The following is a 24,894-nucleotide window of genomic DNA, read 5'->3' as shown; positions in this document are numbered from 1 at the left end:
ATTCGTAAACGACTTTCCATAAATACAAATGAAAAGCAATACAACTAATCAGGGATAAGGCCTCGTGTAACAACAATGATGACACTAGCTAACAAGGAGTGAGATGACAGACAACATTTATCACGAAGAGAAAAACGATAAAAGGAGGAATTCTTTTAATTAACATCAACTCGAGAATTCAATCCTAAAAATTATATTGGGTTAAATATTTTTTACATTTTTTATTTTAAAAATTTTGACAATGATATGAGTGGGATAAGGTAAAGCAAGAGGGAAAAAATGATAAGAAATTGAAATTACAATTTTTTGTTTTTTAATTATGATCAAATAATAAATGAACTTATTTTGTCTCATCCACCATGTTACACTAGTGTCCAAGATTTGGCACATCTCAACTCAATAAAAAAGAAAAGTTATAAAATAATATCGAATTTTAAATCTCTACTTTCATATAGATCATACATCCGTTGGAAAGGAGATAAAAGCATTTCTTACAAGAATGTAGAAATCTCTTCCTAACAGATGAGTTTTAAAATTGTGAACCGACAGTGGTATATAACGGCCCAAAGTGGACAATTTCAACTAGTGGTGAGGTTGGACCGTTATAAATAGTATTAAAGTCAAGAACGGGATGGTGTATCAACGAAGACATTGGGCCCCCAAGAGGAGTGGATTATGAAATCTCACATAAGTTGGATTGGGGAACGAAACATTCCTTATAAGCATGGGGAAACCTCTCCCTTTTTTAAAACCTCAAAGTTGACGATGATACGTAATGGGTAAAAGCAAACAATATATGCTAAAACGACTCAGTGTAGCATAAAAAGTTAGTGTAGCCATAATTTACGAGTACGGGATCAATCAATCATAGTTCAATAAAGGAACCTAATTTGGAGCAATTATATAATCCAAGGCATGTGGAAAACCAAACAAAATATCAAAGCTTTTTCATTCATTCATTTGAGGCTAATTACACTGTGGCCATTTTATACGACCTGTCAAAGAAAAGCCTGCCTATGTCTGCACGGCTCTTTCTATTACACCAGTATATGTTGCTGTCTGAATTCCTCTTGTCTTTTCCATCAAACACCTCTCTTTTCTCTTTACCTTTTTATCTTTCAAGAGGCGTCTCAAAGAGATGAAGTGCCTTGAGATATTGGGAGGCTGCAACTTGGAAAAAGTTTATCTCATTTTTGAGTCATAACTGAGCAATATATACCAGCAAACTCACTCAAAGCAAAAAGAATCTGATATCAAAACTTGAGGATGGAATTTCATGGGTTATGGGGGGAAAACAGAATATGAATCAAAATATTGAAAGGAGTAATGCATATCTTATCCACAACTTGAAGATCTGAATCAAAAGAGAAGTGGTTTTGCAATTTTCTATCAATTTTGAAGCTAAATCTTCATTGATTTGCATTAGTGGTGTCAGAAAAACCCAATTGAAATGCATGAACTATAATAGTTTGAAGAAATAAAAGAAGATAAGTATGTGGATTGTATTGATGGGGAGGAAGAAAAGCAAGTCATTTTCCAGCATTTGGTTCAGTTTTATGTGGCTACAGGCACCACTACCACAAAAATGTAACTTGGCAAAACTCCAAACGAGTTACACATGCTGTCAAAGCAACCTGTATAAACCACAAGCTCATTTAGTTTCAATCCTATCTCTTTCTCTGTCCTAATTCCAATCATACACTAACTTTTTGCCTTCCAATAAATCATGAGTCTAAGCACAACAGCAGCACACAAACAATTCCTCTTCTTTCTCTTTCTCTTCTCTCTCTCTCTCTCTCTCTCTCTCTCTCTCTCTCTAGCAGAGAGGAAAAAACAAGCAAAAAACAATGTCTCTCTCTCTCTCTCTCTCTCTCTCTCTCTCTCTAGCAGAGAGGAAAAAACAAGCAAAAAACAATGGTAACTAGTTTGTGGAGAAACTCCTTAGTTCCTATTGGCTATGAATGGCTTCTTTAACGGTTAAAATCTTCCTTGTTTTCAACAGGTTCTGGTATCTAAGCATGGGAGTGGAGGAGGAGAAGAAGATGCTGCAGTGGATTTTTGGGGAAACCCAGTGGACAAATCAAAAACTGGAGGATGGCTTGCGGCAGGGCTCATCTTAGGTGCTTCATTTTTTTCTTTAGTTTTCACAGACCAAGATTCTAAATCTATCAATTCTAATGCCCAAAATGATGCAGGAACTGAGCTCTCTGAAAGGATATGTGTGATGGGGATATCAATGAACTTAGTGACATACTTAGTTGGGGATTTGCATCTCTCTTCAGCTAAATCTGCAACTATTGTGACTAATTTTCTTGGTGCCCTTAATCTTCTTGGCCTTCTTGGTGGGTTCTTAGCAGATGCCAAGCTGGGACGTTATCTAACTGTTGCAACTTTTGCTTCCATAACTGCTGTGGTAAGTTATGAGCCATTAAGAATGATTTCAGCAAAGAAATTTCTAGTTCAGAATTTAGCCTAAGCCTTGCTGGTTTTTGCAGGGTGTTATTTTGTTGACATTGGCCACAACCATCCCTGGCATGCGACCCCCTCATTGTGATGACTCCAGAAGGCAACTTCATCAATGCATTGAAGCTAATGGTGGGCAACTTGCCATGCTCTATGCAGCACTTTATACTATAGCACTTGGCGGAGGGGGGATAAAATCGAATGTTTCAGGATTTGGGTCCGACCAATTCGACGTCAATGATCCTAAGGAGGAGAAGGCCATGATATTCTTCTTCAATAGGTTCTACTTTGCCATAAGCATTGGATCCTTGTTTGCTGTCATTGTGTTGGTTTATGTACAAGACAATGTTGGGAGAGGCTGGGGATATGGAATCTCTGGAGGGACCATGGTGATTGCTGTGATTGTACTGCTTTGTGGGACAACCTTTTACAGGTTTAAGAAGCCTAGAGGAAGTCCTCTAACAGTGATATGGAGGGTGGCTCTTTTGGCTTCGAAGAAGAGAAGTCTCCCTCTCCCATCTCATCCCAGCTTCTTAAATGACTACCAAAATGCCAAGGTTCCTTACACCTACAGGTTCAAGTAAGTTATTTTCAGATCTATCATCAAATACACTTTTTTTTTTTTTTTTTTTTTGCCTCTTTATTGTAAAGAAAACGGTGTTAATGAAAAGGTGAATATCAGGTGTCTTGACAAGGCTGCAATTCTGGACGAGTATGTTGCCAACGATCAAAACAGAAACGATCCATGGATTGTCTCGACCGTGACTGAAGTTGAAGAAGTGAAAATGGTGCTGAAACTTTTACCTATTTGGTCCACTGGCATCCTCTTTTGGACGATCTACTCTCAAATGACTACGTTCACGGTAGAGCAAGCATCATTTATGGATAGAAAAGTTGGTAGTTTTGAGATTCCTCCTGGTTCTATGTCAGCCTTTCTATTCATCGCCATCCTTCTCGTCACTTCCTTGAACGAGAAACTATTCATACCAATTGCACGAAAGCTGACTCACAATGCCCAAGGTCTCACAAGCCTTCAGAGGATTGGAATTGGACTTGTTTTCTCAATTTTTGGCATGGTGGCTGCTGGAGTTGTTGAGAAAGAGAGGAGGACATTAGCTTTGGGACAACGTAATCTAAGTGCTTTCTGGTTAATACCTCAGTTCTTCTTGATTGGTGCTGGAGAGGCATTTACTTATGTTGGACAACTCGAGTTTTTCATCAGAGAAGCACCGGAACGAATGAAATCCATGAGCACAGGGCTTTTTCTTAGCACTCTTTCCATGGGATTCTTCGTTAGTAGCTTGTTGGTAACAATCGTGGATAAAGTAACCAACAAGCAATGGCTGAGAAGTAATTTGAACAAGGGAAACTTGAACTACTTCTATTGGCTACTTGCAGTGTTGGGGCTGCTAAACTTTTTCTTCTTTCTAGTCCTAGCCCGGAAACATCAGTATAAAGACCAGCATTACTTCAACTCTAAAGACAACAATGAGGAGCTCAAGAGTTCTAATGACTTGGTAGCACTTGAAGTGGAAGGGCCAATAAGCATAAAGGCAACAGAAAGTTAAGAGTGTGTGTTTCAAGATGTCCCTTGTATAAGTTTAAAAATCCTGCATCTACGTTTGAATATCTCAAAACCTGTAGCTACAACCATCCTATGCTTTCAGCATCAATGGCAGAAAAGCCACTGCCATTTTGTCTTCCCCTAGGTTCTATATGATCTAAACCATTCAGCATATTTCAAATAATGTTTCCAGTGCAAATCGGCACTCATTTATGTAAACATCCATGTCTCATAGCAGGCTTCTTACTGAAAGTAGAATCCTCAAATGATTTTGATAGGCATCATTTTCAAACAGGCAACTATTCCAATAAATTATTTTAGCTAGCAACTAGACTCAGCAAGATATATAGGGTATAAAAGCCTTGATTATCAAATAATTCCAGAAAAGTACACTGCTCAAATATAATCCTTCTCACATCGTCCTGATAAATGAGAAGTAGACCTGATATCTAACAGCAATGCATGTTTCAAGAGGCAGAAGCAGAACTTGGAGCAGGAAGGTGATTTACAACTAATGGAGGTTGGAGGGCCACATGCTGTTCCACCTTCTGTTTACGAGCTTTATACATTTCTTCTGTTTCAACCACTACTAATCGCTTTACCTATAATAAAATTAAGCAAAACAACGAAAAAGGGATCATGGCATTCAGTCACCATGAGGTTGTTCTGTAGTGTGTGCATGTGCGCAGTAGAGAATGAGTATAAAAAGCAACCTGTTGAAGCATTCCCCTAACAGTTGGTGTGTTCCAGCGCATGACAGTTCGGTTGCACTTCCGGAGACACAATGCCTCTAATGTACGTCGGTGAAGCCTCCTTGTTCCTGGAATGCCTCTCACTAATGTGATATAAAGATTAGGACTCCATGCAATTGGGACATTGGCTTTGAAGGCCTTGAAGGCATTCATGTCAAAGATCTCCAAAAATCTACAAAACAAAATAATGATCAAGAAACAGATTTCTCTGCGAGCATATCAACAATCTCATCTAAGCACCTCAACAAAATCTTCTAATTTGTTGGGCGGGAAAACTTCTGCAGTTCACAAACTTTCAATTAAACAAAAGATCAGCTTCAATAGATTGAAAGCTCTACCAATGCTCTATTTGCACAAAATAACATGAAAAGAAATAGATGATAACTTAAAGTAGAAACCACATCCACGCCATGATTCATCATCTCAAATAGATATATTCATCTTTATATCCACCGGAAGCTTTCAATAAAGTCTTCTACAATGTTTAAAAAAATTAAAACGGTAGAACTGCATGCTTGGAAGCAAAACCATTTCAATATAGCATTCAACTACATCATCTTCATCAATCTAGAGCTTGAAATTTACATAAGATATTTCATAGACACAGCATTCAGTCTTATAAGGAACATTAAAAAAAGGTGAAAGCGCATGTTAAGAAGCAAAAAACTTCCAATGCAGAATGGATAAGGAGGAGATCTGTAACCTTGATAGCATTGTGATAGAACTAATGCAGGGACGTGGATGGTTCAACAAAGCCACAAACTGAAAACCATGATGATCAGCTTGCCAAATGTGCTAACTGAACCAAACTCTTTGACAGTTTAAAACCAGTTTTACAAATTCAATTTGGTTCGATTAAGAACTTTCTGATATGAATCACCAAGGACATCAAATTATTATTCATACTTCATCCAATAACTTTGATGTAATTTTATCCTTTTATGACATATTAAGTAGGGTTATTTTTAGTCACTTTTTATGTTCTATAACATAGCATGTATTCAGGGTTTTGGGAGGCAATCTAAATCCTGACGATTAGGTTGTACAAAACAGATAATGATGAATTCAGTTTTAACCTTTGTGCTTCTTTCAAGTTTAGCCAACAAGAGAACTTCATGAATTTGCAATTCATGCGTCGAGTTGCACGACAAGAACATTCAAGTAGGATTCATCATCCTATCTAGTGGAGTGTTCAATTCTTCGGCCAAGGAACTTGCTCTTTATCTCAAGAGTTTTGATCGTAAGGCAATCTGTTTCGGAGTCGATTCCGAGGTTTTGATGTTTGTGAACCAGGTGAACACATACCCAACAGGTTTCTAATTCCAATTCATTACGATTTTCATATCACTTTCATTATATCTCATTCCCAACATTGAATTAAATCCTAGTTCAGGAATAACGTAATATTCAAACGAAAACATTCATAAACCAAAAAAAACAGACAGGACATTCGAAGCATGAGGTTTGCAGCTACCCATTAAAAGATAACAAATTTTGATTTACTAAATATTTTCACATTCTAAAGAACAGTAATACACATGATTATCACGAAACTGGAATCTCCACATCATGAAAGGTCCGTCACTGAAAGTCTGAAAAACAGACGAAAAGTGAGGGGGGAGGGGGGGAATTAAAGATATATCCTGAGAATGATATGGAAACCCATCAATCTTAATGAGCTCAAACTAAATAATACTCCAATAAACCAACTAGTACAAAGACAATCAATTTTTCCTAATACAGAATGAAAATTAACCGCCCCAAGTAAAGTAGAAAGCAGAAAAAACAAGAACAGAAGATAAGGCGGGAAGAAAGCATAAATCAAGAAAGTGGAGAATCCAATATTACCAGTTCAAGGAGAAGAAAGGAGAGGAATCAAGGGAAGCGACTGATAGCTGCCGATGTTGAGCCTCAAGCTTGAGTCTGAGAGACGAGACTAAAATATCGAGGGAAAGAGAGAGCTGAGAAACGGCGTCGGATAGCTAACTTTTTTTTGTTTTTTTTTTTTCTTTCCAATTTTTAGAATGAATTTCTTTCTCAAAAAAATATTTCTAAATTAAAATTTTTAAAAGTTCCGATAATATATATATATATATATTTGTCAAGTTTGGATAGAAATTGTCAAATAATTTATTTCTTTTTTAAAAAGTTTAATAATTTAGTTAATGTGAGCTCTATATTTAAAAAATAATTATAAAATTTTAAATTAACCAACCTTTCTTATCTTTATAAAAATAAAAAAAAAAATTGTTTATCTTCCATTAATGAATGAAAAAATATTTATTAATGTTAGACGAGGAAAGTTCCACATGAATTTAAAAAATAATCAACATTTTTTATCTTTATAAAAAAAAATAATTTTGTTTTATCATCAATTAAGGAAGAAAATTATTTATTAATGTTGGACGATGAAATTCTCACATCAACTAATTTAGGAAATGATCATTGTGGAGTGTTGGTTCGTCTCACAATTAATACCTCATAATATTTTAAAATTTGTTAATGTTAATTCATAAATATTTTTAATGAAAGTTTATGACCTCATAATATTTTAAAATTTGTTAACGTTAATTCATAAATATTTTTAATTAAAGTTTATGAATATTTTTTATATTAATTTAGATTTTTAAATTTGATGCTTTTTATATGTGATTTTTGTAGCAGGATTTTAGCTCCCATCGCGAATTCGATCAATAATCAATGATGAGCAACGCGAACGCCTTGATGTTGCTTGCCAGAAGAGCACTCACCAATATTCAAACCCCAGTTCTGAGCTTTCGTTGCTTCTGTTCTCAATCCTCCTCCTCCTACTCCTCAGCTCCCTCGTCTTCTCCTTCTGCGCCAAACAACAAGCTCTTTGTTGCAGGTTCGTTTCTCTTTCGCAATCCCGTCCCACAGATGCTGCCCCAACATGATTCAAATGGTTTATGTTGATATTGTTTTTTCCTGCCGCTTCCAGGTTTGTCTTGGTCATTGGACGAGAGATCCTTGAAAGATGCGTTTTCTTCCTTTGGGGAGGTTACTGAAGGTAATCGTGAATGTTGAGTTTAAGCCCTTGATGTACGAGGTGTAGTCTACATGTTCGACGAAATGTCTAGTCGACTTCAGATCTCAGTTCATGACGTGTGCTTCTGGGTCGAAACTTTTTGCTTTATTGCCATTCATAATTCAATGATTTTTTAGGAAGAAATTGTTTCATTGAAGTTTCCTGTTTTATGAGTCTTGGTACTGGTGGAAATCAGGATGAGCAAATGAGTTTCATTGAAGTTTCCTGTTTTACTATGCTTCTATGGTTAATTCTTGGAATATTGAGACAGCAAGACAATAAGAAATTTAGAGATTGAAAATTCTGCATGAAGAACTGTGAAGTACAACGAATTTGAGAGGTGGGAAATTAAAATTTATGTTTGAGCTGAAAGAAATTTGATGGCCATTGGTGATCACTCTGGAACTTCTCCAGCAAAATAGCTTATGGACATAGAATAGAGTTCATTTGATACAAGTTTAGATGAAATTGAATGGTCGCTGTGAAAAATCAATGGTGATCATTGTAGAAACCTTGATGCCCATTGGCTATCACTCTGAAACTTCTCCAGAAATTAGCCTATGGAATTCACTTGATATAGTTAGGATGAAACTCAATGGCCACCGAGAAACTTCAGTAATCATCACTAAAGGAACTTTGATATCCATTGTTGATCACTCTGAAACTGCATTAGCAAATTGCTTATTAAGTTGATTCAAGAATGCTTGGTAGTGATTTGAAATGCTTCATTGTTCTAGAGTTTGCTTTTAATCCTTCCAAATCAATTTTGATAGCGTAAAACTTGTGTAAAAAGTGTTAAAATTTAATACTAAATTGATTTTGAATGATCAAAAGCTAGTTTATGGGTGATTTTGAACATGAAAATTTGTATATTTTTCTGTTAAGATTTGAATGCACTCTCTTGACAGTTAGGATAATGTACGATAAAGACTCAGGTCGATCCAGAGGCTTCGGATTTGTGAACTTCACAAATGAAGACGATGCACAAACTGCAAAAGATGCAATGGATGGAAAGGTGAGTCACTATTTAATAAGAAGTTAATAAGAAGTTGTTTGACGATGTTTAATCTAACATCCTAAATTAGTCAAAATGATAGTCATCCCATCACTTTCAGGCACTATTAGGTCGGCCGTTGCGAATAAGCTTTGCCCTCGACAAGGTCCGTGGAGGACCTGTTGTCGTTCCTCGGCTTTCAAACATCAACAACGTGTTGGGCCGAAGATCTTGAAGCTCTTGGTATTTCATCTTCATCTACCTGTAGCATGAATATGTAAGCTTGAACTGTTCAATTCCTACTTCATAATCTGAATCTTGACTTGGTTTTGGAGGTGAATGCTAGACAGGTGTGGGAACCAATAGTATGAAGAACCTTAAGTTAGGATTGTTTAATAAAGGCAGATAAATGCAGTATCAGTCATGATAGATATTTCCTGTTTATTTGTTCAGAAATCTTGTTTTCCATCCTTGTCCAGTACATTAGATTTATTTGCTTGATTTTTCTATTGGAGTTTGCATTCAAGCACAATTTTAGTCCTGATATGATTCCTAGTGGCATTTTCATAGATTCTTTTATAAGGAAAGGAGAACTATTTTTCACATTCAATAGCCCACAATTAATTGAATTAGTTGATCTAATAGTTCTAATATTGAGTTTTATGAGCGAGTAATTACATTGATGCGAGCAAATTTGACTCTTCTTTTCAAAAATGTCAGTTGTAAGATTATCTTTGAATTTTGACATTTTATAAATGTTCAAAATTATCATAAGAGTGAAAGATCGGTGACCTAAAATGATATGTTGGAATCATGTAGAGGTGTTTAGGTCTCCAAATTATTGTCCAATGTTCTAGATCTTAATTTTTATTCTAACATTTTTATCAATTTTTGCTTGTCAGAGTTTTCGTTTTAATTTTTTTTTTTTTTTTTTTNTTTTCTTTTTATTTTTTTTTTTTTTTTTTTTTGTAGTTTTCAAACTCAAAAGGCAGGAAAATTGGAAAAATATTTATAAAGAAAATGAGTAATTTTTTTCAAATAAGTAAATTTTAAGAGTTATTTATTTATTTATTTATTTCAACATTGAATTTAGGCTAAATTAATGTGTAATTTGTCTCTTAAACTTTCACTAATATTTTTTTAATTTTTAAAAACTTCAAAATACCTTAAAACTTTAGGAAAAAAAAAATACCAAAACCTAGCTAGCTTATTTAAGAGTACATTTATTTCAAAAATACTTTTTAACTTCTCAAAATTTTTCTAAATTTTTTTTTAAAGTTTTATTAATACCTTTAGACACCTATATATATATTTTTTAAAGATTAAGGGGGAGTAAGATGGAAAGGAATAGGACAACGCCGGTTGAAAACGCCGCCGTTTCAACGACGCACAGATTAGGGTGTGCCAGCAGAAGGTGGGTGTGTTTAGTTAAACGCCGTCGTTTGGGTGAGTTGTACGGATGAGATATTTTTTAATATTGGAAAAAGAATGGATGCAGATTTGGCAATTGGGCATGGAACCTTGCCGAAACTCCAAGCCATCATCATCATCATCATCATCACACTATCTCAGATCAGAAGGAAACCAATTTGTTTGAGTTGAAGCCACCGAAAAATCCACCATGGAAACCGAAGCTCAACACTCGAATCCTCAAAATGATGCAGCTGCAAATGATGCGTTCATCAATTCTTTCATCGAGATCACTTCCTCTTCCAAAGAGGAAGCCCTTTTCTTCTTAGAGAGCCACAATTGGGACCTCGACGCCGCCGTTTCCACCTTCTTGGATAACCATGCCGCCGATGCCGCCGACACCGTCGATGCCACTGCCACTGCCACTGCCACCGTCACTCGCCCAGTTCCACCGCCCGATTCGCCTGAATTTTCTCCTTCTATGTCGCCATCGCGTTCTCGCTCGCCTTCCCCGCCTGCTTCTCGTGCTCCCTACGAGCTCCGTTCGAGGAGAGCTAGAGGTGAAGCGAAGAAGAAGGTCGACAATAGGGCTTCTGGGAGCAGGACGCATCGCATCCGCACCCTTTCTGACCTTAACCGGCCGGCGGAGGACGACTCGGATAGCGACTCTGATGAGTTTCAAGAGTATTACACTGGTGGTGAGAAGAGGTAGGTTTGATTTTTTATTCATCAAGATTTACTCTAATTGACTTCTGAGAAAATGTTGGATAATAGAGAGGGGGATGTAAATTTTCCTTTCTTGCTGGTTGCATTAAGCGTACGTTCGGAATTTGGATTGAAGTAGCTCATTGGACTCCCGGTTCTGGAATTTTCCAATATGTTGTTTGATTTTTTCTTCGCCTTCTAATATTCATGATGGTTGATCTAGCCAGATTTGTTCATGTCATCGATTTTCCGATTCGCAGTGTTCTCTTGGAACATGATTTCGTATCTTCAGTTGCCTACATTTTGGAACAAGTACACTTGAGTTTGTTGACATTGCATAATGATTTTATTTTACTTTCACTGGCAGTGGAATGCTTGTCCAAGATCCTGCCAAAGGTAATTCTGTCGATGCAATCTTTGATCGAGCCAGACAATCAGCAGTCGATGCACCTATTGAACCATCTTCAGGTTCTAAAAGCTTTACTGGAACTGCAAGATTGCTCTCTGGTGAGACGGTGCCATCAATTCCTCGGCACCCTGAGGCTATCACGCACACCGTCACCTTTTGGAGGAATGGATTCTCTGTTGATGATGGTCCTTTACTGAGGCTGGATGATCCTGAAAATGCATCTTTTTTAGAGGTAACAGTATTTAAAAACCCCATTTTTGTATTGTTCTTGGTTCCCAAAGTTAAGTTTCTCTTAAAGGGTCTTTGAGCTCGCAACTTGTCTGAAGGTGACATGCTGCCGCCTAAGATGTTAATTTTCTTTTAATGATGCCCATGGATGCCATTTGATCTGGCTTTTCAGAACTTCAATAATTCTTATGGATGAAAGGACTTCAAACTTTCCCAGTCCTGAATAACCTGCTAGGTTCATTTGTTATCAATTCCGATAAATGTTAGGAAACACGAACTTCTACAATGGTATGATATTGTCCACTTTGAACATAAACTCTCGTAGCTTTGCTTCTAGTTTCCCAATAGAGATGTATTCCTTACCTATAAACCCATATCATCCCCTTAATTAGTCAATGTGGGACTCCCCACCAACAATCCACAACCATTCTCCTTTTGAACAAAGTATACCATAGAGCCTCCCTCGAGGCTTATGGAGTCCTCGAACAACCTCTTGAGGCTCGACTCCTTTCTCTGGAACCCTCGAACAAAGTGCACCCTTTGTTCGACAATTGAGTCACTTTTTTACTGCATCTTTGAGGCTCACGATTTCTTTGTTCGATATTTGAGAATTTCATTGACATGACTTTGATACCATGTTAGGAATCACAAACCTCCACAATGGTATGATATTGTCCCCTTGCTTTTGGTTTCCCCAAAAGAACTCATACCAATAGAAATGTAATCCTTACTTATAAACTCATGATCATTCCCTTAATTTAACCGATGTGGGACTCCTTGCCAACTATCCTCAACGAGTTGGTTTTGTTATGCTTGAAATCTTTGTAAAAGTGTTAGTTGGCTTTACTCTCTCAAGTCTTGGCTATGGAATTTAGATCCAAGATCCACGTTTGTTAGATTTTCTTTTCACTATTAATTATATTACTTGTGACGGATGTTTATATCTGATAACATGTGTATATTATGGCAGAGTATTAGAAGGTCAGAGTGCCCTGCCGAGCTTGAACCAGCAGATAGAAGGACTTCTGTCCACGTTAACCTTGTCAGAAGGGAGGAAGACTACCCGGTACGTTGATATATCTCTCTTTCAGCAACCTATTTTTCTGTGCATCAGTATTCCATCTGACTCTCATTGTTCCCATGTCATCTCCTACCGATACAGGAACCTGTGAAGCGCCGCAACGCTCCATTCCAAGGCATCGGGAGAACATTAGCTAGTGACTCACCAAACTCGGTTGCTCCTGAGCTGACTTCTGCTGCTACTTCACTGAATGTTGCTCCGTCCCCATCAACAGGTTTGGTGGTAGACGACTCGTTGCCAATAACTTCTCTTCAGCTGAGGTTGGCAGACGGGACACGAATGGTGTCGCGTTTCAATCACCACCATACGATCAGGGACATTCGTGGGTTCATTGATGCATCAAGGCCTACTGGTGCAAGAAATTACCAACTCCAGACGATGGGTTTCCCTCCCAAACAGTTGGCTGTATTGGATCAAACTATAGAACAAGCTGGAATAGCCAATTCTGTTGTGATTCAGAAGTTCTAAGTTAGCAGACATTGCTGAAATTCATTCGACAGCAAAGGTTAGCAGACATTGAAACCAAGTTTTTTCCATCCTATGTCTTATTTGGGTTTTGATATAGCTATGTTTATGTACAAGTTTGCTTTGACCGGTGGCCTAGTTTCCATTTTAGGCGAATTATCATGTTATGATAGTAAAGTTTTATTCCATTAACAAGAATGGTTCTATAAATTATTTCCATCTCTTCGTAGCTTCAAGCATATGATATAGCTGAGTGAGTAAGAGAAAGTGAGATCTTGAGGTTTGCTTTGGTCATATTCATCTGGCGGGCGCTCACTAGATGTATCTATATCCATCGGTATCTTGTCATGTTATGTGTATATCATTTCACAATAGGCGTGAGAGAGAATGTGAATCAATAAACTTAATGAAGTAAAAAAAGTTATATATGGAACAACTTTTAACTCTTCTATGCCAAAAAGAATTGAAAAACATAGTGTTTAACATTATTCTTCGAGAGCATGGTCAATTTCATCATCTACTAGATTCACTCGTCAAAAGCGACAACCATAACCATAACTTTACGATCTTTTAATTGCCAATATAATAAACTTTAAACAAAGCGTAATCAAGAACGGGAACCTTTTGGATTCTTCACTTCTTTTTATTAAAGAAAATAATTAATAATAATTAACATGTTGGTTGACCCTGAAAAGCCCAGCCAGACAGCTTTTGTCACGTCCTTCACTTTTTAATTCTTTTCTATATCATTATATCTTCTTTTCTATTTTTCAACTTAATAATAAATTTCTGTAGTTTTCATTTTTTTTTTTTAAGAATATTTATTTATTTAATTGATTAAATATTGTGTAATTAAAAAACCAAGAATTCAAAATTTTAAATCTTTCCGTTGAAAAGTATTATGATATTTTATAATAATATATAATTCATTGATTTTATTTAAAAAAAATCTCATTGATTAAAGTATTTTTTCAATATAGAGAGCTGTATCCAAATTTAAAATTATAAATTTGTTCAATCACATACTAAACAGTAGAAATTAAGTTTGGGTTTAGAATTTAAAATATTGATAGAAATTAGTGCTTTTATTAATTTTATCACAATAATATTATATTCATATTGATATTTATTTGTAGGTCATATAATAATATCATCGGCCTGCTTTTTGAATTTGTGTTAATACATTCTTAAATATTTAATTTTGCATATAATAAATTTATGTCATATTATTTTAAAAAAGAACTTGGATAATTTAAACATAAATTGAAACGGTATGGATCTTATAAAATTAAAATATGATGAATATTTATTAAATATAAAAGAAAAAAGAAAGAGCCACCATACCAGCATGTCGGCATCCTTTGATTTTATATTTATTTATTTCATAAAACCTTTCATTTATTTATTGGTTTTCACATTAAAAATTCCAAGTCTAATTTTAAATATTAATTGTTTTCTTTCACCACAATCACAAAACAATTTAATTTTTTATTAAAAAAAAATTAAATATGTATTTTGTTTATACGTAATTAAGGGCCAAATATAATATATAAAATGTACTGAACGATACAGATATTAGCATATAATTAAGAGTCAAATATGATACACGTGTTAAACCGTAATAAAGGGCTAAATATCTTCAACGCTCTACATTTTACTCTTGAACACGAAATTTCACTCTCCTCTATCACTTAAGTGAACGGGTTTCGAGAGTTTTAAATATCTTAAGTAAATAAAAGCAACCTCGTTTACCTTCTAAACCGTCTCGATTTTTAAAATTGATTTAACCCTAAAATTAAAAAAAAAAATTAAAAAAAACGGAGCAGGTGAAAAGGGAAATCCAATTTTTCTCATTACTTTTGGAGGATGACATGATACGCCATAAAAAGAGTTATTTATATTCTAATTATGACCCCCACCGATAATGCTCTTACAAGTTATGGCCCAAATCTTTATTACTTATCAAATCTGCCTCAATTCTTAAAAAACTTTTCATTTTGGTCCTTCTTTTCTCAATTATTTGCAACATTTCAATGACGTCCGTTATCACTTTATTAGTTGTTAATTAACATATATTTTAGTGTAATAATTTGGATTTATTTAATTTAATCCTTAATAATACATATAATTTTTTAAAGTTCTATAATTTCGAAATTAAAAATTTAGGATATTGTTAGAAATTAAATTAAATTTTATATTATTAATAGTTGAATTAATTTTAATTTTTAAAAATTTGTCAATGATTTGTAATAAAGTTTAGAGATAAATATTGTAATTTAATATAAAATTTAAAGATTCGATAATATATAACTTAATTAATTTCTAAATTATGCTGCGCATGTTAGAGATTGAATCCAATCATGGACTATGTACGGAATTTTTAATTATGCAGGGACTAAATTGCAATTTGGGGAAAGTGATAATTTAACGCGGGTATGAGATGAATCACAGCCGTTTATTAGAGATCGAACGGTGAATAAGAGGTCAGAGACCAGCCGAGGGGTCTATTTCAAAGGAGCCGTTAGACAGAGTGGTGCCTGCGGGAGGGCCTGGCCGTCTGTCTCCCTCTCCTTCAATTAAATGCAATGTTTATGAGGTTTGATCTCCCCATCATCATCTATCTATGTAACTCCCAGAGTTTTGATTTCCCACACAGAACTGAAGAACAGATAATTTTATTTATTGAAAGGGTCTCAGTTCCCATTTTCCCGTCACTGTTTTCAATTCTTTGAACTCCCCTTTTCAATCAATCACCGATCATTTCGGCCTTTTCGGTTAGTTTATTGTTCTGTCAAGTACAGGTGGGTGCATGAGATGTGAGCATCATGTATTCACACCTCACATGATTAAGACAGTCTGCTGCTGATTTCTTCTTCTGTTTCTCCCCTTTAATCTGTGTTATCCATTTTTCAGAACCATAACTTTGTTTGGATTACTGGGTGCTCTTTTGATCTTGATGTTCTTGATGTTCTTGGATGGAATCTTCCTTTTGGTCTCTACTTCAACATTTTGAGTACTGGTTAGCTCAGCTGAACTGAAACAGTGAGTATCTGTGCTTTGTTGGGGAAGATCCTGAGTTGAAATCGTGTAAAAAAATTGCCCAGAGTGTTAGTTCTTTGGATTTGTAAATTGGGTTTCAGAGGATTTGTTGCTAGTGAGACGATTGTTGTAAACTTTTTGTAGAATTTTCTCTTGATCATTCCAAAACGTACTGAATCCTATGTTTTTTGTGCAGATCGGTATCTATTTAATTGAAGGGGTTAGTTAAATGGCAACCATCGTTGACATAGGAGTCGGGGCAGCCATTAACATTCTTAGTGCCTTTGCGTTCTTTCTAGTATTTGCTTTACTTAGAATACAGCCAGTTAACGACAGGGTCTACTTTCCCAAATGGTATATCAAAGGCTTAAGAGGAAGTCCATTGTCCAGTGGTGCAATTGTAGGCAGAATTATCAATTTGGATTTCAGATCATACTTGAAGTTCCTTAACTGGATGGTTGCAGCTTTGCAAATGCCAGAACCCGAGTTAATCGATCATGCCGGGCTTGATTCTTCTGTTTATCTGAGGATTTACTTGTTAGGGTATTTATGTTTTTTCTTTCTCAGTATTTGTAGTTTACCATATGCTGTCCTAGAATTCATCAATTGTGTATATCAAGCTTATTTTTTGCTTGCTATCTTGTTTGTAGGCTCAAAATTTTTGTGCCCATTGCATGTCTGGCCTTCACAATCATGGTGCCTGTTAATTGGACAAATGGAACTTTGGAGCGTTCTTCTTTGAACTACAGCAATATAGACAAGCTTTCCATTTCTAACATTCCTATTGGATCACGTAGGTATGATGCAGAATTTTTCTATGAAACACTCACTTGGACATGCATGATTTTCCTTCCTCGTATGATATCATACCATTGAAATTGTTAGAAATCACGACCCTCTACAATAGTATGATATTGTCCACTTTGAGCATAAGCTCCAATAGAGATGTATTCTTTACTTATAAATCCATGATCACTTCTCTAAATTAGCCAATGTGGGACTCCCTCCCAACAATTCTCAACAATCTTCCCATCCAACAAAGTACACCATAGAACCTCCCTTGAGGCCTATAGAGCCCTCAAACAGCCTCCCCGTAATTGAGGCTGGACTCCTTTCTTTGGAGCCCTCGAACAAAGTACACCCTTTGTTCGACACTTGAGTCACTTCTTTACTACACCTTCGAGGCTCACAACTTCTTTGTTCGACATTTGAGAATTCTATTTACATGACTAATGATAGAAATCACAACCTTCCACAATGGTATGATGTTGTCTACTTTGAGCATAAGCTTTCATGGTTTTGCTTCGGGCTTCCCAAAATTAGCCAATGTGGAACTCCCTCCCAACATTCCTCAATAGAAATGACATTTTTTACTATTTAGAGTTTTTTTTTTTTTAAAAAAAAAAAGAACTCAAACCCCATGAGAACTTTCGACTGAGCCGTAAGCTTCATGATTTCATCACCATGTTATATCATAAAAGATGTTCAACTTCTTTCCAAATCTCTTATTGCAGATTCTGGACCCATTTGGTAATGGCTTATGTTTTTACCTTTTGGACTTGCTATGTGTTGAAAAAGGAGTATGAGACTGTTGCCACAATGAGGCTGCATTTTCTTGCATCTGAAAACCGGCGTCCTGATCAGTTCACAGTAAGATTGGCACTGAGTCACTGGTTATATTTTGTCAAAAATGGTACAAGGAGTTCTTAAAAGTACTAGGATATTCCAAGCTTCGTGGGAATTGGAGAATGAGAATGGTTCCTTGGTTTCTTACATCAATTTCATGATGCAGGTGATTGTTAGAAATGTACCACCAGACCCGGATGAATCCGTTAGCGAGCTTGTTGAACATTTTTTCCTTGTCAATCATCCTGAACATTATTTAACTCATCAGGTCAGTAATATTGGATTTTTCCATTCCACAAATTATACTGTGAGATCCCACGTCGGTTGGGGAGGAAAACGAATCATTTTTTAAAAGGGTGTGGAAACCTCTCCCTAACAGACACGTTTTAAAAACATTGCCCGAAAGGGAAAGCCGAAAGAGGATAATATCGGCTAGCGGTGGGTTTGGGCTGTTATAAATGATATCAGAGCCCGACACCGGGCGATATGCCAGTGAGGAGGCTGAGCCCTGAAAGGGGGTGGACACAAGGCGGTGTGCTAGCAAGGACACTGGGCCTCTAAGGGGGTTGATTGAGGGGTTTCACATCGATTGGAGAAGGGAACGAGTGCTAATAAGGACGCTAGGCTCTGATCCACATCGGTTGGGGAAGAGAACGAAGCATTCTTTATATGGGTGTGAAAACCTCTTACTAGCAAACGTGTTTTAAAAATTTTCAAAGAGGACAATATCTGCTAGCGGTGGGTTTGGGCTATTTACATGCACGGACATCTTCCGTTGAGGAATTGATTAGGATTTGTGATTTATGTTCTCCCGACACTTTCTGAAGTTATTCTTACGCTTATGCAGATTGTTTATGATGCAAACAAACTCTCTAAGTTGGTTGAGGAGAAGAAAAAAATGCAGAATTGGCTAGATTTCTACCAACTTAAATATTCTCGAAACCAGTCTAAGAGGGCCACTATGAAGGTACAGTTCTTGAACTGGTGAATTGGCAATTTTTTGATGTTGCACTTGACATGTTTTCTATTACTAACGTCGTGTGAGCAGACTGGTTTTCTAGGTCTTTGGGGAGACGAGGTTGACGCCATAAATTATTATTCGTCAAAAATCGAAATCCTATCAAAAGAAGTGAGTTAAACAGTAACCTTTTGCCCGTTCTCCCACGATCACGGTATTCTGTGATATCATTTAGATATAACTTACATTATTCTCCAAATGATTTTGTTCAGATATCACTGGAGGCTGATAAGACAGTGAACCATCCTAAATCAATCATGCCAGCAGCTTTTGTTTCTTTCAAATCTCGGTGGGGTGCTGCTGTTTGTGCACAAACTCAACAGTCAAGAAATCCAACCATTTGGTTGACAGAATGGGCTCCCGAACCCCGTGATGTGTACTGGGATAACCTGGCGATCCCTTTCGTGTCACTGGCAATCAGGAGGCTTATTGCTGGAGTTGCCTTCTTTTTCCTTACATTCTTTTTCGTGATACCCATTGCATTGGTTCAGTCCTTAGCAAACCTTGAGAGTATTGAGAAAACGGCTCCCTTCCTCAAACCCATTATTGAATTGTGAGTATCCTTTCTATTCTCACGTCGCCAGGTGCATACTGTTCTTGATTTTATCTTCTAACATGTAGCCTGCCTGCTACTTACAATGCAGGGATTTCATTAAGTCAGTTATCCAAGGTTTTCTTCCCGGAATCGCTTTGAAGATTTTTCTCATCTTTCTTCCTTCAATACTGATGTTAATGTCGAAATTCGAAGGATTTATTAGTCGATCGTCTTTGGAGAGAAGATCCGCCAACAAATATTACATTTTCCTGTTTGTTAATGTGTTTCTTGGCAGTATAATCACTGGAACCGCATTCCAGCAACTTAATAACTTCCTACACCAGTCTGCAAACGAGTAAGCCATAACTTATAATCTGTTCATTAACAGTTCATGGTTGGTTGCCAATAATTTAGTGAGAAGAATGCGTTGTGTTTGTACATGTGTGGTTGAGATTATATATATATATATAACAACTTTTAACATAGCTAATTCGACATTTTCTGCAGCATTCCGAAGACGATTGGCGTCTCCATCCCCATGAAGGCAACTTTCTTTATTACCTTCATAATGGTGGATGGTTGGGCTGGAATTGCTGCTGAGATTCTGAGGCTTAGGCCTTTGATAATTTACCACCTTAGGAACTTCTTCTTGGTGAAGACTGAGAAGGATAGAGAAGAAGCCATGGATCCAGGAACTCTCGAGTTCAACGTGGGCGAACCTCGAATTCAACTCTATTTCTTACTTGGCCTTGTTTATGCTGTAGTCACACCTCTTCTCCTTCCGTTCATTGTAGTCTTCTTCGCATTGGCATATGTCGTCTACCGTCATCAGGTAAAACTATTTCGTCTAACTTCAGCTGTGTAGTTTGCCTCCCCCATGTTCCTTTTATGTTTTCAAATATTGAGGTTTAAACTTCATGAGATAAGGATATATATGGTCCTCTTTTTTGAGAACATTGGTGCCATTAACTTCTTTGATATATACTCTACTTATATCGAGTTGCCATTTTTATGCTCATTTGAACACCAGGCCTATAATTAGTCCATTTGCATTGTAGTTTTTGATGATTGATGTGTTGAGGATTGTTTAGAGAGGAGTCCCATTCAGTTAATTAAGGGGGTTGATCATGGGTGTAAGGAAATACATTTCCATTGGTATGAGGCCTTTTGGGAAGACCAAAAGTAAAGCCATGAGAGTGTATGCTTAAAGTGGACAATATCATAATATTGTGGAGGTTCATGACTCCTAACATGGTATCAGAGTCATGCCATGACTTAGCCATATAAATAGAATAGAATTCTCAAATGTCGAACAAAGAAGTTGTGAGTCTCGAAGGTATAGTCAAAAGTGGCTCAAGTGTCGAACAAAAGGTGTACTTTGTTCGAGGACTCCAGAGAAGGAGTTGAGTCTCCCTTTTGTCGTATTTTTGAAGCTTTTTCTCCAAACTTTGTAGATCATAAATGTGTACAACCAAGAGTATGAAAGTGCAGCAGCATTCTGGCCCGATGTCCATGGGCGGATCATTGTCGCCTTAGTTGTTTCGCAGCTACTATTGATGGGACTACTCAGTACAAAAGAAGCTGCTCAATCAACTCCCTTGCTCATCACATTGCCAATATTGACTATATGGTTTCACTTGTTCTGTAAAGACCGTTACGAACCCGCTTTTGTTCGATATCCCTTACAGGTTAACACAGACCTTATCTCACTGTTTTTAGTTGTTTCAGATTGCTTGCTCATTAGATAATAGTATAGGGACTTCTATCATCACCTCACCCTATTGAATGAACTTTCAGGAAGCAATGATGAAAGATACATTGGAGCGAGCAAGGGAGCCAAACTTGAACTTGAAAGGATTCCTTCAAAATGCATACGTTCATCCGGTTTTCAAGCACGACGAAGACGACATAGAAATCGAAACGGATTCTGAAGATGAGCGACATGGGCCAGTGCTGGTGCCAACAAAACGCCATTCTCGTAGGAATACGCCATTGCCAAGCAAGCACAGCGGTCCCTTATCGTCCTCACATTCAGAAATTGATGGAGGAGTTTCATAACATACAGAAGTGGTGAGCTTGCTATTGTTTTTTTATGGTGTGTGTATATTTCACTTGATGAGAAAGGGGGGAGGACACTGTAAATGATGAGTTAGGATAGACGCTTAGAAAAGTTCTAAAAACTGACAAATAGTGCAGTTTTTGTGTTCTGTTTTTGTTCTTATATAGTGAATTTGGAATAATAAAATGACAGAGTAGACAGTGAATGTATGCGAGGGTAACTTAATCGGAGAGATCTTACATCGGTTGGATAGATGAACGAATAAAGATGTGGAAATCTCTCTCTAGTATCTAGTAGACGCGTTTTAAAACTATGAGCCTGATGACGATATGTAATGGGTCAAAGCAATCAACAACATCTACTAGTAGTGGGCTTGAATTGTTACAAATGGTATGAGAGCCAAACACCAAGCGGTGTGCCAGTGAAGACGCTGGCTGGCCCTTAAGGGAGGTGGATTATGAGATCTCACATCGGTTGGAGAGAGGAACAAAACATTCTTTATAAGGGTATGGAAACCTCTCCACAACAGACGCATCTTAAAATCATGAAACTGATGGCGATACGTAATGGGCAAAAACGAACAATATCTGGTAGTGGTATAAGGGTGTGGAAACCTCTCCCTAGCATACGTGTTTTAAAATCGTGAGACTAACAACGATACGTGACGAACCAAAACAAACAATAACAGCTAGCAGTGGATTTTGACTACTTTGACTATTACAACATGAAAAACTCAAATTTGTGCCCTGCAATTGAAAATCATTGCTTAGTTAGCTTGTAATTCATTTTTATTACCTTCATTAATATAATATAATCCATATGATCCGAGATGAAAATTGTTATATCACAAATCTAATCTCTAATAGCAACTATTATAAGCTATAACTTCATACTTTATTATAACATCTATTAGAGTGGTAAAAAATGCTATAAAATGTCTTACACTTTTAATATTAAAAGTACTGTCACGACATATGACAAATACTGTAAAAAGTTTATGATAGTGTTTTTCGTAAGCTACCGTATCTATTATTTACGGTAGTGCATATTTAACATTTTTTAAAATTAATAAATTTATTATATAAAATTGAATTTTGTAGGTAATAAAAGGTTTGAAAAATTAGCACATTTATGTTTTTTTCATGTGCGTGACAATAATTTTTTGCCCAACTAGGAAATGTACATTGAACAAAATAATACAAAATAGTAGTTTGGGAAGATCCTCTCATCCAGAGCAGCTGCCGATGAATCCATTTATTTATACAAATTAGTCCAAAATCTGACGGAAAAATATTACAAATCTCCGAATCCAACCTTCTTCCCCAATCGGAATCGTATCCTCCCTCCGTCGTTGAAGCTTCCGGCGAGCGACCAGAGAGGTAAGTGTTGAGCATTTGTGCTAATGGACGAGGTGATGACGGTTGGGGATGCGTTCTCGTCGTCCGTTAAACCGTCGTTGTTTCCATTGGCACCGGATCCTTTGCTCACTTCCAATCTCCCTCTTATCTCCGCCTTCCTCGCTGGCGCCATCGCCCAGTTTCTCAAGATCTTTACCACCTGGTACACTTTCTCTGCTTTGCTGATTTTTCGTATTGCCAGTTTTGTGTACATTTCTCCACGATCTGAGGGAGCCAGAGCTTAATCTGTTGTGTTCTGGTTTTTGGACTCTTAGGTATAAGGAAAGAAAATGGGAATCGAAACGGATGTTTGGTTCTGGCGGAATGCCTTCATCTCACTCTGCAACTGTGACTGCTTTGGCCCTTGCTATTGCCCTGCAGGAAGGATCTGGAGGACCTGCTTTTGCCGTCGCCGTAGTCTTTGCATGTGTTGTATGTGCTTGATTCCTTCTTTCTTCTTGTTTACATGCTTGTGTTCTTTCGTTTACTTTCTTCTTCTGATGCCCGGATTACTGAAGAATTTAGAAAATTTTGGCTTTCTGTTCCATTGGCTGTACATTTTTTCAAGTAGTTAATGCTTGTTTTGATTTACAGTTTAGGATGAATTATAATTTGTAAGTATAGTTCTTGAATATTTAGTTTCTTTTACCTTGAATAGTTTCTAACAAGTTCTTACAACTTCCATGGTTCTATCGATTCAGGTCATCTACTTTATCATTTTTCTAGCAAGTCTTAAAATGGTTAATTTGTATCTAATTAGTTTCATTGTTTGCTTCATTAGTAGAAAGATTTGCGAGGCATAAAGGTGATATATATTAGGATCACGATTTATGTCAAAAATCATGTCGTCCTATCAATTTTAAATTACACACGGTTAATAGGTTTTTGTTAGTGTTAAATGAATTAATATCACTTATTTATCACAAAATTGAATGTTCTAAACTTGTTTAAAAAGTTTGAAAATTGTACGGTTTTATGAAACCGTGTGCTATGGCTTGAATCCGTAGTCAATCCTATTTACGAATGTATACTAGATCAAGATTATGCTAGACTAAATTTTTATTTGATGGCCTGATCTGTTTTATTTGATTTCACAGGTATTCGCTATATGTACTTCATGATCAAATTTGTTTAGTTAAATCTTGTTTTTGTGATCAATTTTGTTTAGTTAAATCTTGTTGTTTTGATCACATGTCTGTTGCTTTTGTATTCTGAAATGGTAACTTGGCTGCTTTTGTATTGACTCTGCCTTCTTCCCGTCGTCTACCTTGTATTTTCATTACATTTCCGTCGTGTTCCAATCCTGTAATTATAACTCGGCTGTTCTTGTAAAGACTTTGCCTCCTTGGCGTTGTCTTTTCCTGTCTCTTTGTTTCTGCTTCTTCTGCAAACCAGATGAGTATTAACAATATCATTCTATCAGTTCCAAATCAGCTAAAAATGTCGGTGAATATGATGACAATTGCAATTCCAGTGATAGTACTGGACTTTACTCCGTATCCTTTCACACAGTGCCCGACAGTTGGTTGAAACTGCTTTTGAATGTTTTTGTTTCTAATTAAAATTGGATTTTCGTTGTTATTATTTTTCTATATGATCGATTGGACTTTAAGCTTCGGGTTTTTTGAACGCTTTTTTAATGTTTTAATGTAATTGGCCTTCATGTATTTTCAATTTCTTGAAGGTAATGTACGATGCTTCTGGAGTCAGACTTCATGCTGGTCTTCAAGCCGAGGTAAGTTCTTTAGAAAGTGTATAGGTTCCATTTTTTTTATCTTTCATTTATCATTACCACTTCCATCTATGTCACCTTGAGTCTGACGATTATGTCCATTGTACAAAACTGTTCATCTTTTTCCATTAAGTCTTATCATTTGATGATCACAGTTGCTGAACCAAATAGTTTGCGAGTTTCCTCCTGAACATCCTCTGTCCAGTATTAGACCATTGCGAGATTCACTTGGACACACTCCACTTCAGGTCAGTGCATTTGCTTCATATATGTATGTTGGGATATGGAACCATATGATATTAAAAGCTTAGCCTTGCAAATTTGTATCCTTCAAATATTCTGGAATAAACAAAGAAAAAAAAAAAAAAAAA

At 36.5% G+C, this 24,894-nt stretch overlaps 6 protein-coding genes across 8 annotated transcripts in view; 5 read left to right on the top strand and 1 right to left on the bottom strand.

The window, feature by feature from the left end:
- Nucleotides 1–1,850: 1,850 nt before the first annotated feature.
- On the top strand, nt 1,851–4,351 carry LOC111484070 (protein NRT1/ PTR FAMILY 6.4-like). Its single transcript, XM_023130505.1, has 5 exons — nt 1,851–1,917; nt 2,003–2,120; nt 2,196–2,413; nt 2,496–3,043; nt 3,146–4,351. Exons 1-5 carry the CDS (start codon nt 1,915–1,917, stop codon nt 4,029–4,031), a joined length of 1,773 nt encoding a protein of 590 aa, XP_022986273.1. The 5' UTR covers nt 1,851–1,914; the 3' UTR covers nt 4,032–4,351.
- Nucleotides 4,352–4,361: 10 nt separating this feature from the next.
- Nucleotides 4,362–6,741, bottom strand: LOC111484152 (50S ribosomal protein L30-like). Its single transcript, XM_023130637.1, has 3 exons — nt 6,628–6,741; nt 4,741–4,951; nt 4,362–4,629 (listed from the first exon to the last, which is right to left on the bottom strand). The coding sequence occupies exons 2-3, from the start codon at nt 4,930–4,932 to the stop codon at nt 4,495–4,497; spliced, it is 327 nt and encodes a 108-aa protein (XP_022986405.1). The 5' UTR covers nt 4,933–4,951; nt 6,628–6,741; the 3' UTR covers nt 4,362–4,494.
- A 707-nt stretch (nt 6,742–7,448) lies between these two features.
- On the top strand, nt 7,449–9,368 carry LOC111484146 (glycine-rich RNA-binding protein 4, mitochondrial-like). Its single transcript, XM_023130629.1, has 5 exons — nt 7,449–7,645; nt 7,739–7,807; nt 8,734–8,840; nt 8,941–9,216; nt 9,247–9,368. The coding sequence occupies exons 1-4, from the start codon at nt 7,480–7,482 to the stop codon at nt 9,052–9,054; spliced, it is 456 nt and encodes a 151-aa protein (XP_022986397.1). The 5' UTR covers nt 7,449–7,479; the 3' UTR covers nt 9,055–9,216; nt 9,247–9,368.
- A 941-nt stretch (nt 9,369–10,309) lies between these two features.
- Nucleotides 10,310–13,343, top strand: LOC111484096 (plant UBX domain-containing protein 4). Its single transcript, XM_023130545.1, has 4 exons — nt 10,310–10,937; nt 11,302–11,575; nt 12,542–12,637; nt 12,734–13,343. The coding sequence occupies exons 1-4, from the start codon at nt 10,441–10,443 to the stop codon at nt 13,118–13,120; spliced, it is 1,254 nt and encodes a 417-aa protein (XP_022986313.1). The 5' UTR covers nt 10,310–10,440; the 3' UTR covers nt 13,121–13,343.
- A 2,315-nt stretch (nt 13,344–15,658) lies between these two features.
- LOC111484065 (CSC1-like protein At3g21620) lies at nt 15,659–21,640 on the top strand. Of its 3 annotated transcripts, none has more exons than XM_023130497.1 (13): nt 15,659–15,918; nt 16,031–16,159; nt 16,353–16,699; nt 16,807–16,953; nt 17,671–17,806; nt 17,949–18,050; nt 18,630–18,749; nt 18,831–18,911; nt 19,013–19,353; nt 19,445–19,690; nt 19,843–20,167; nt 20,790–21,023; nt 21,133–21,640. In XM_023130497.1, the coding sequence occupies exons 3-13, from the start codon at nt 16,386–16,388 to the stop codon at nt 21,391–21,393; spliced, it is 2,307 nt and encodes a 768-aa protein (XP_022986265.1). In that variant the 5' UTR covers nt 15,659–15,918; nt 16,031–16,159; nt 16,353–16,385; the 3' UTR covers nt 21,394–21,640. The 3 variants fall into 3 exon arrangements, with proteins under 3 accessions (XP_022986265.1, XP_022986266.1, XP_022986267.1); XM_023130498.1 differs by having other exon boundaries at nt 15,659–15,933; XM_023130499.1 differs by having other exon boundaries at nt 15,692–15,713.
- A 953-nt stretch (nt 21,641–22,593) lies between these two features.
- The window catches only part of LOC111484141 (uncharacterized membrane protein YuiD-like), a 3,064-nt gene continuing 763 nt past the window's right edge, over nt 22,594–24,894 (top strand). Inside the window, exons 1-4 of the mRNA XM_023130625.1 lie at nt 22,594–22,954; nt 23,067–23,223; nt 24,476–24,526; nt 24,679–24,771. Of these exons, the coding sequence (XP_022986393.1) occupies nt 22,797–22,954; nt 23,067–23,223; nt 24,476–24,526; nt 24,679–24,771 (459 nt within the window). The 5' untranslated portion in view covers nt 22,594–22,796. The remainder of the gene's footprint in view (nt 22,955–23,066; nt 23,224–24,475; nt 24,527–24,678; nt 24,772–24,894) is intronic.

The sequence above is a fragment of the Cucurbita maxima genome, unplaced genomic scaffold (assembly GCF_002738345.1).
Source record: "Cucurbita maxima cultivar Rimu unplaced genomic scaffold, Cmax_1.0 Cma_Scf00009, whole genome shotgun sequence".
NCBI lineage: Eukaryota > Viridiplantae > Streptophyta > Magnoliopsida > Cucurbitales > Cucurbitaceae > Cucurbita > Cucurbita maxima.
Note: the sequence above shows the minus strand (reverse complement) of the source record. Positions and strands in the feature narration are given on the sequence as shown.

Coding starts and splice junctions, on each gene's coding strand:
- LOC111484070 (XM_023130505.1), top strand. Junction 2,121..2,195: donor TGCGGCAGGGCTCATCTTAG/GTGCTTCATTTT, acceptor AAAATGATGCAG/GAACTGAGCTCTCTGAAAGG. Junction 3,044..3,145: donor CCTTACACCTACAGGTTCAA/GTAAGTTATTTT, acceptor GGTGAATATCAG/GTGTCTTGACAAGGCTGCAA.
- LOC111484152 (XM_023130637.1), bottom strand. CDS start 4,932: ATGAATGCCTTCAAGGCCTTCAAAGCCAATGTCCCAATTGCATGGAGT. Junction 4,630..4,740: donor TTAGGGGAATGCTTCAACAG/GTTGCTTTTTAT, acceptor ATTTTATTATAG/GTAAAGCGATTAGTAGTGGT.
- LOC111484146 (XM_023130629.1), top strand. CDS start 7,480: ATGATGAGCAACGCGAACGCCTTGATGTTGCTTGCCAGAAGAGCACTC. Junction 7,646..7,738: donor CAACAAGCTCTTTGTTGCAG/GTTCGTTTCTCT, acceptor TGCCGCTTCCAG/GTTTGTCTTGGTCATTGGAC. Junction 7,808..8,733: donor CTTTGGGGAGGTTACTGAAG/GTAATCGTGAAT, acceptor CTCTCTTGACAG/TTAGGATAATGTACGATAAA.
- LOC111484096 (XM_023130545.1), top strand. CDS start 10,441: ATGGAAACCGAAGCTCAACACTCGAATCCTCAAAATGATGCAGCTGCA. Junction 10,938..11,301: donor TACACTGGTGGTGAGAAGAG/GTAGGTTTGATT, acceptor TTTCACTGGCAG/TGGAATGCTTGTCCAAGATC. Junction 11,576..12,541: donor AAAATGCATCTTTTTTAGAG/GTAACAGTATTT, acceptor ATATTATGGCAG/AGTATTAGAAGGTCAGAGTG.
- LOC111484065 (XM_023130497.1), top strand. CDS start 16,386: ATGGCAACCATCGTTGACATAGGAGTCGGGGCAGCCATTAACATTCTT. Junction 18,750..18,830: donor CTAAGAGGGCCACTATGAAG/GTACAGTTCTTG, acceptor TCGTGTGAGCAG/ACTGGTTTTCTAGGTCTTTG. Junction 20,168..20,789: donor ATGTCGTCTACCGTCATCAG/GTAAAACTATTT, acceptor CAAACTTTGTAG/ATCATAAATGTGTACAACCA.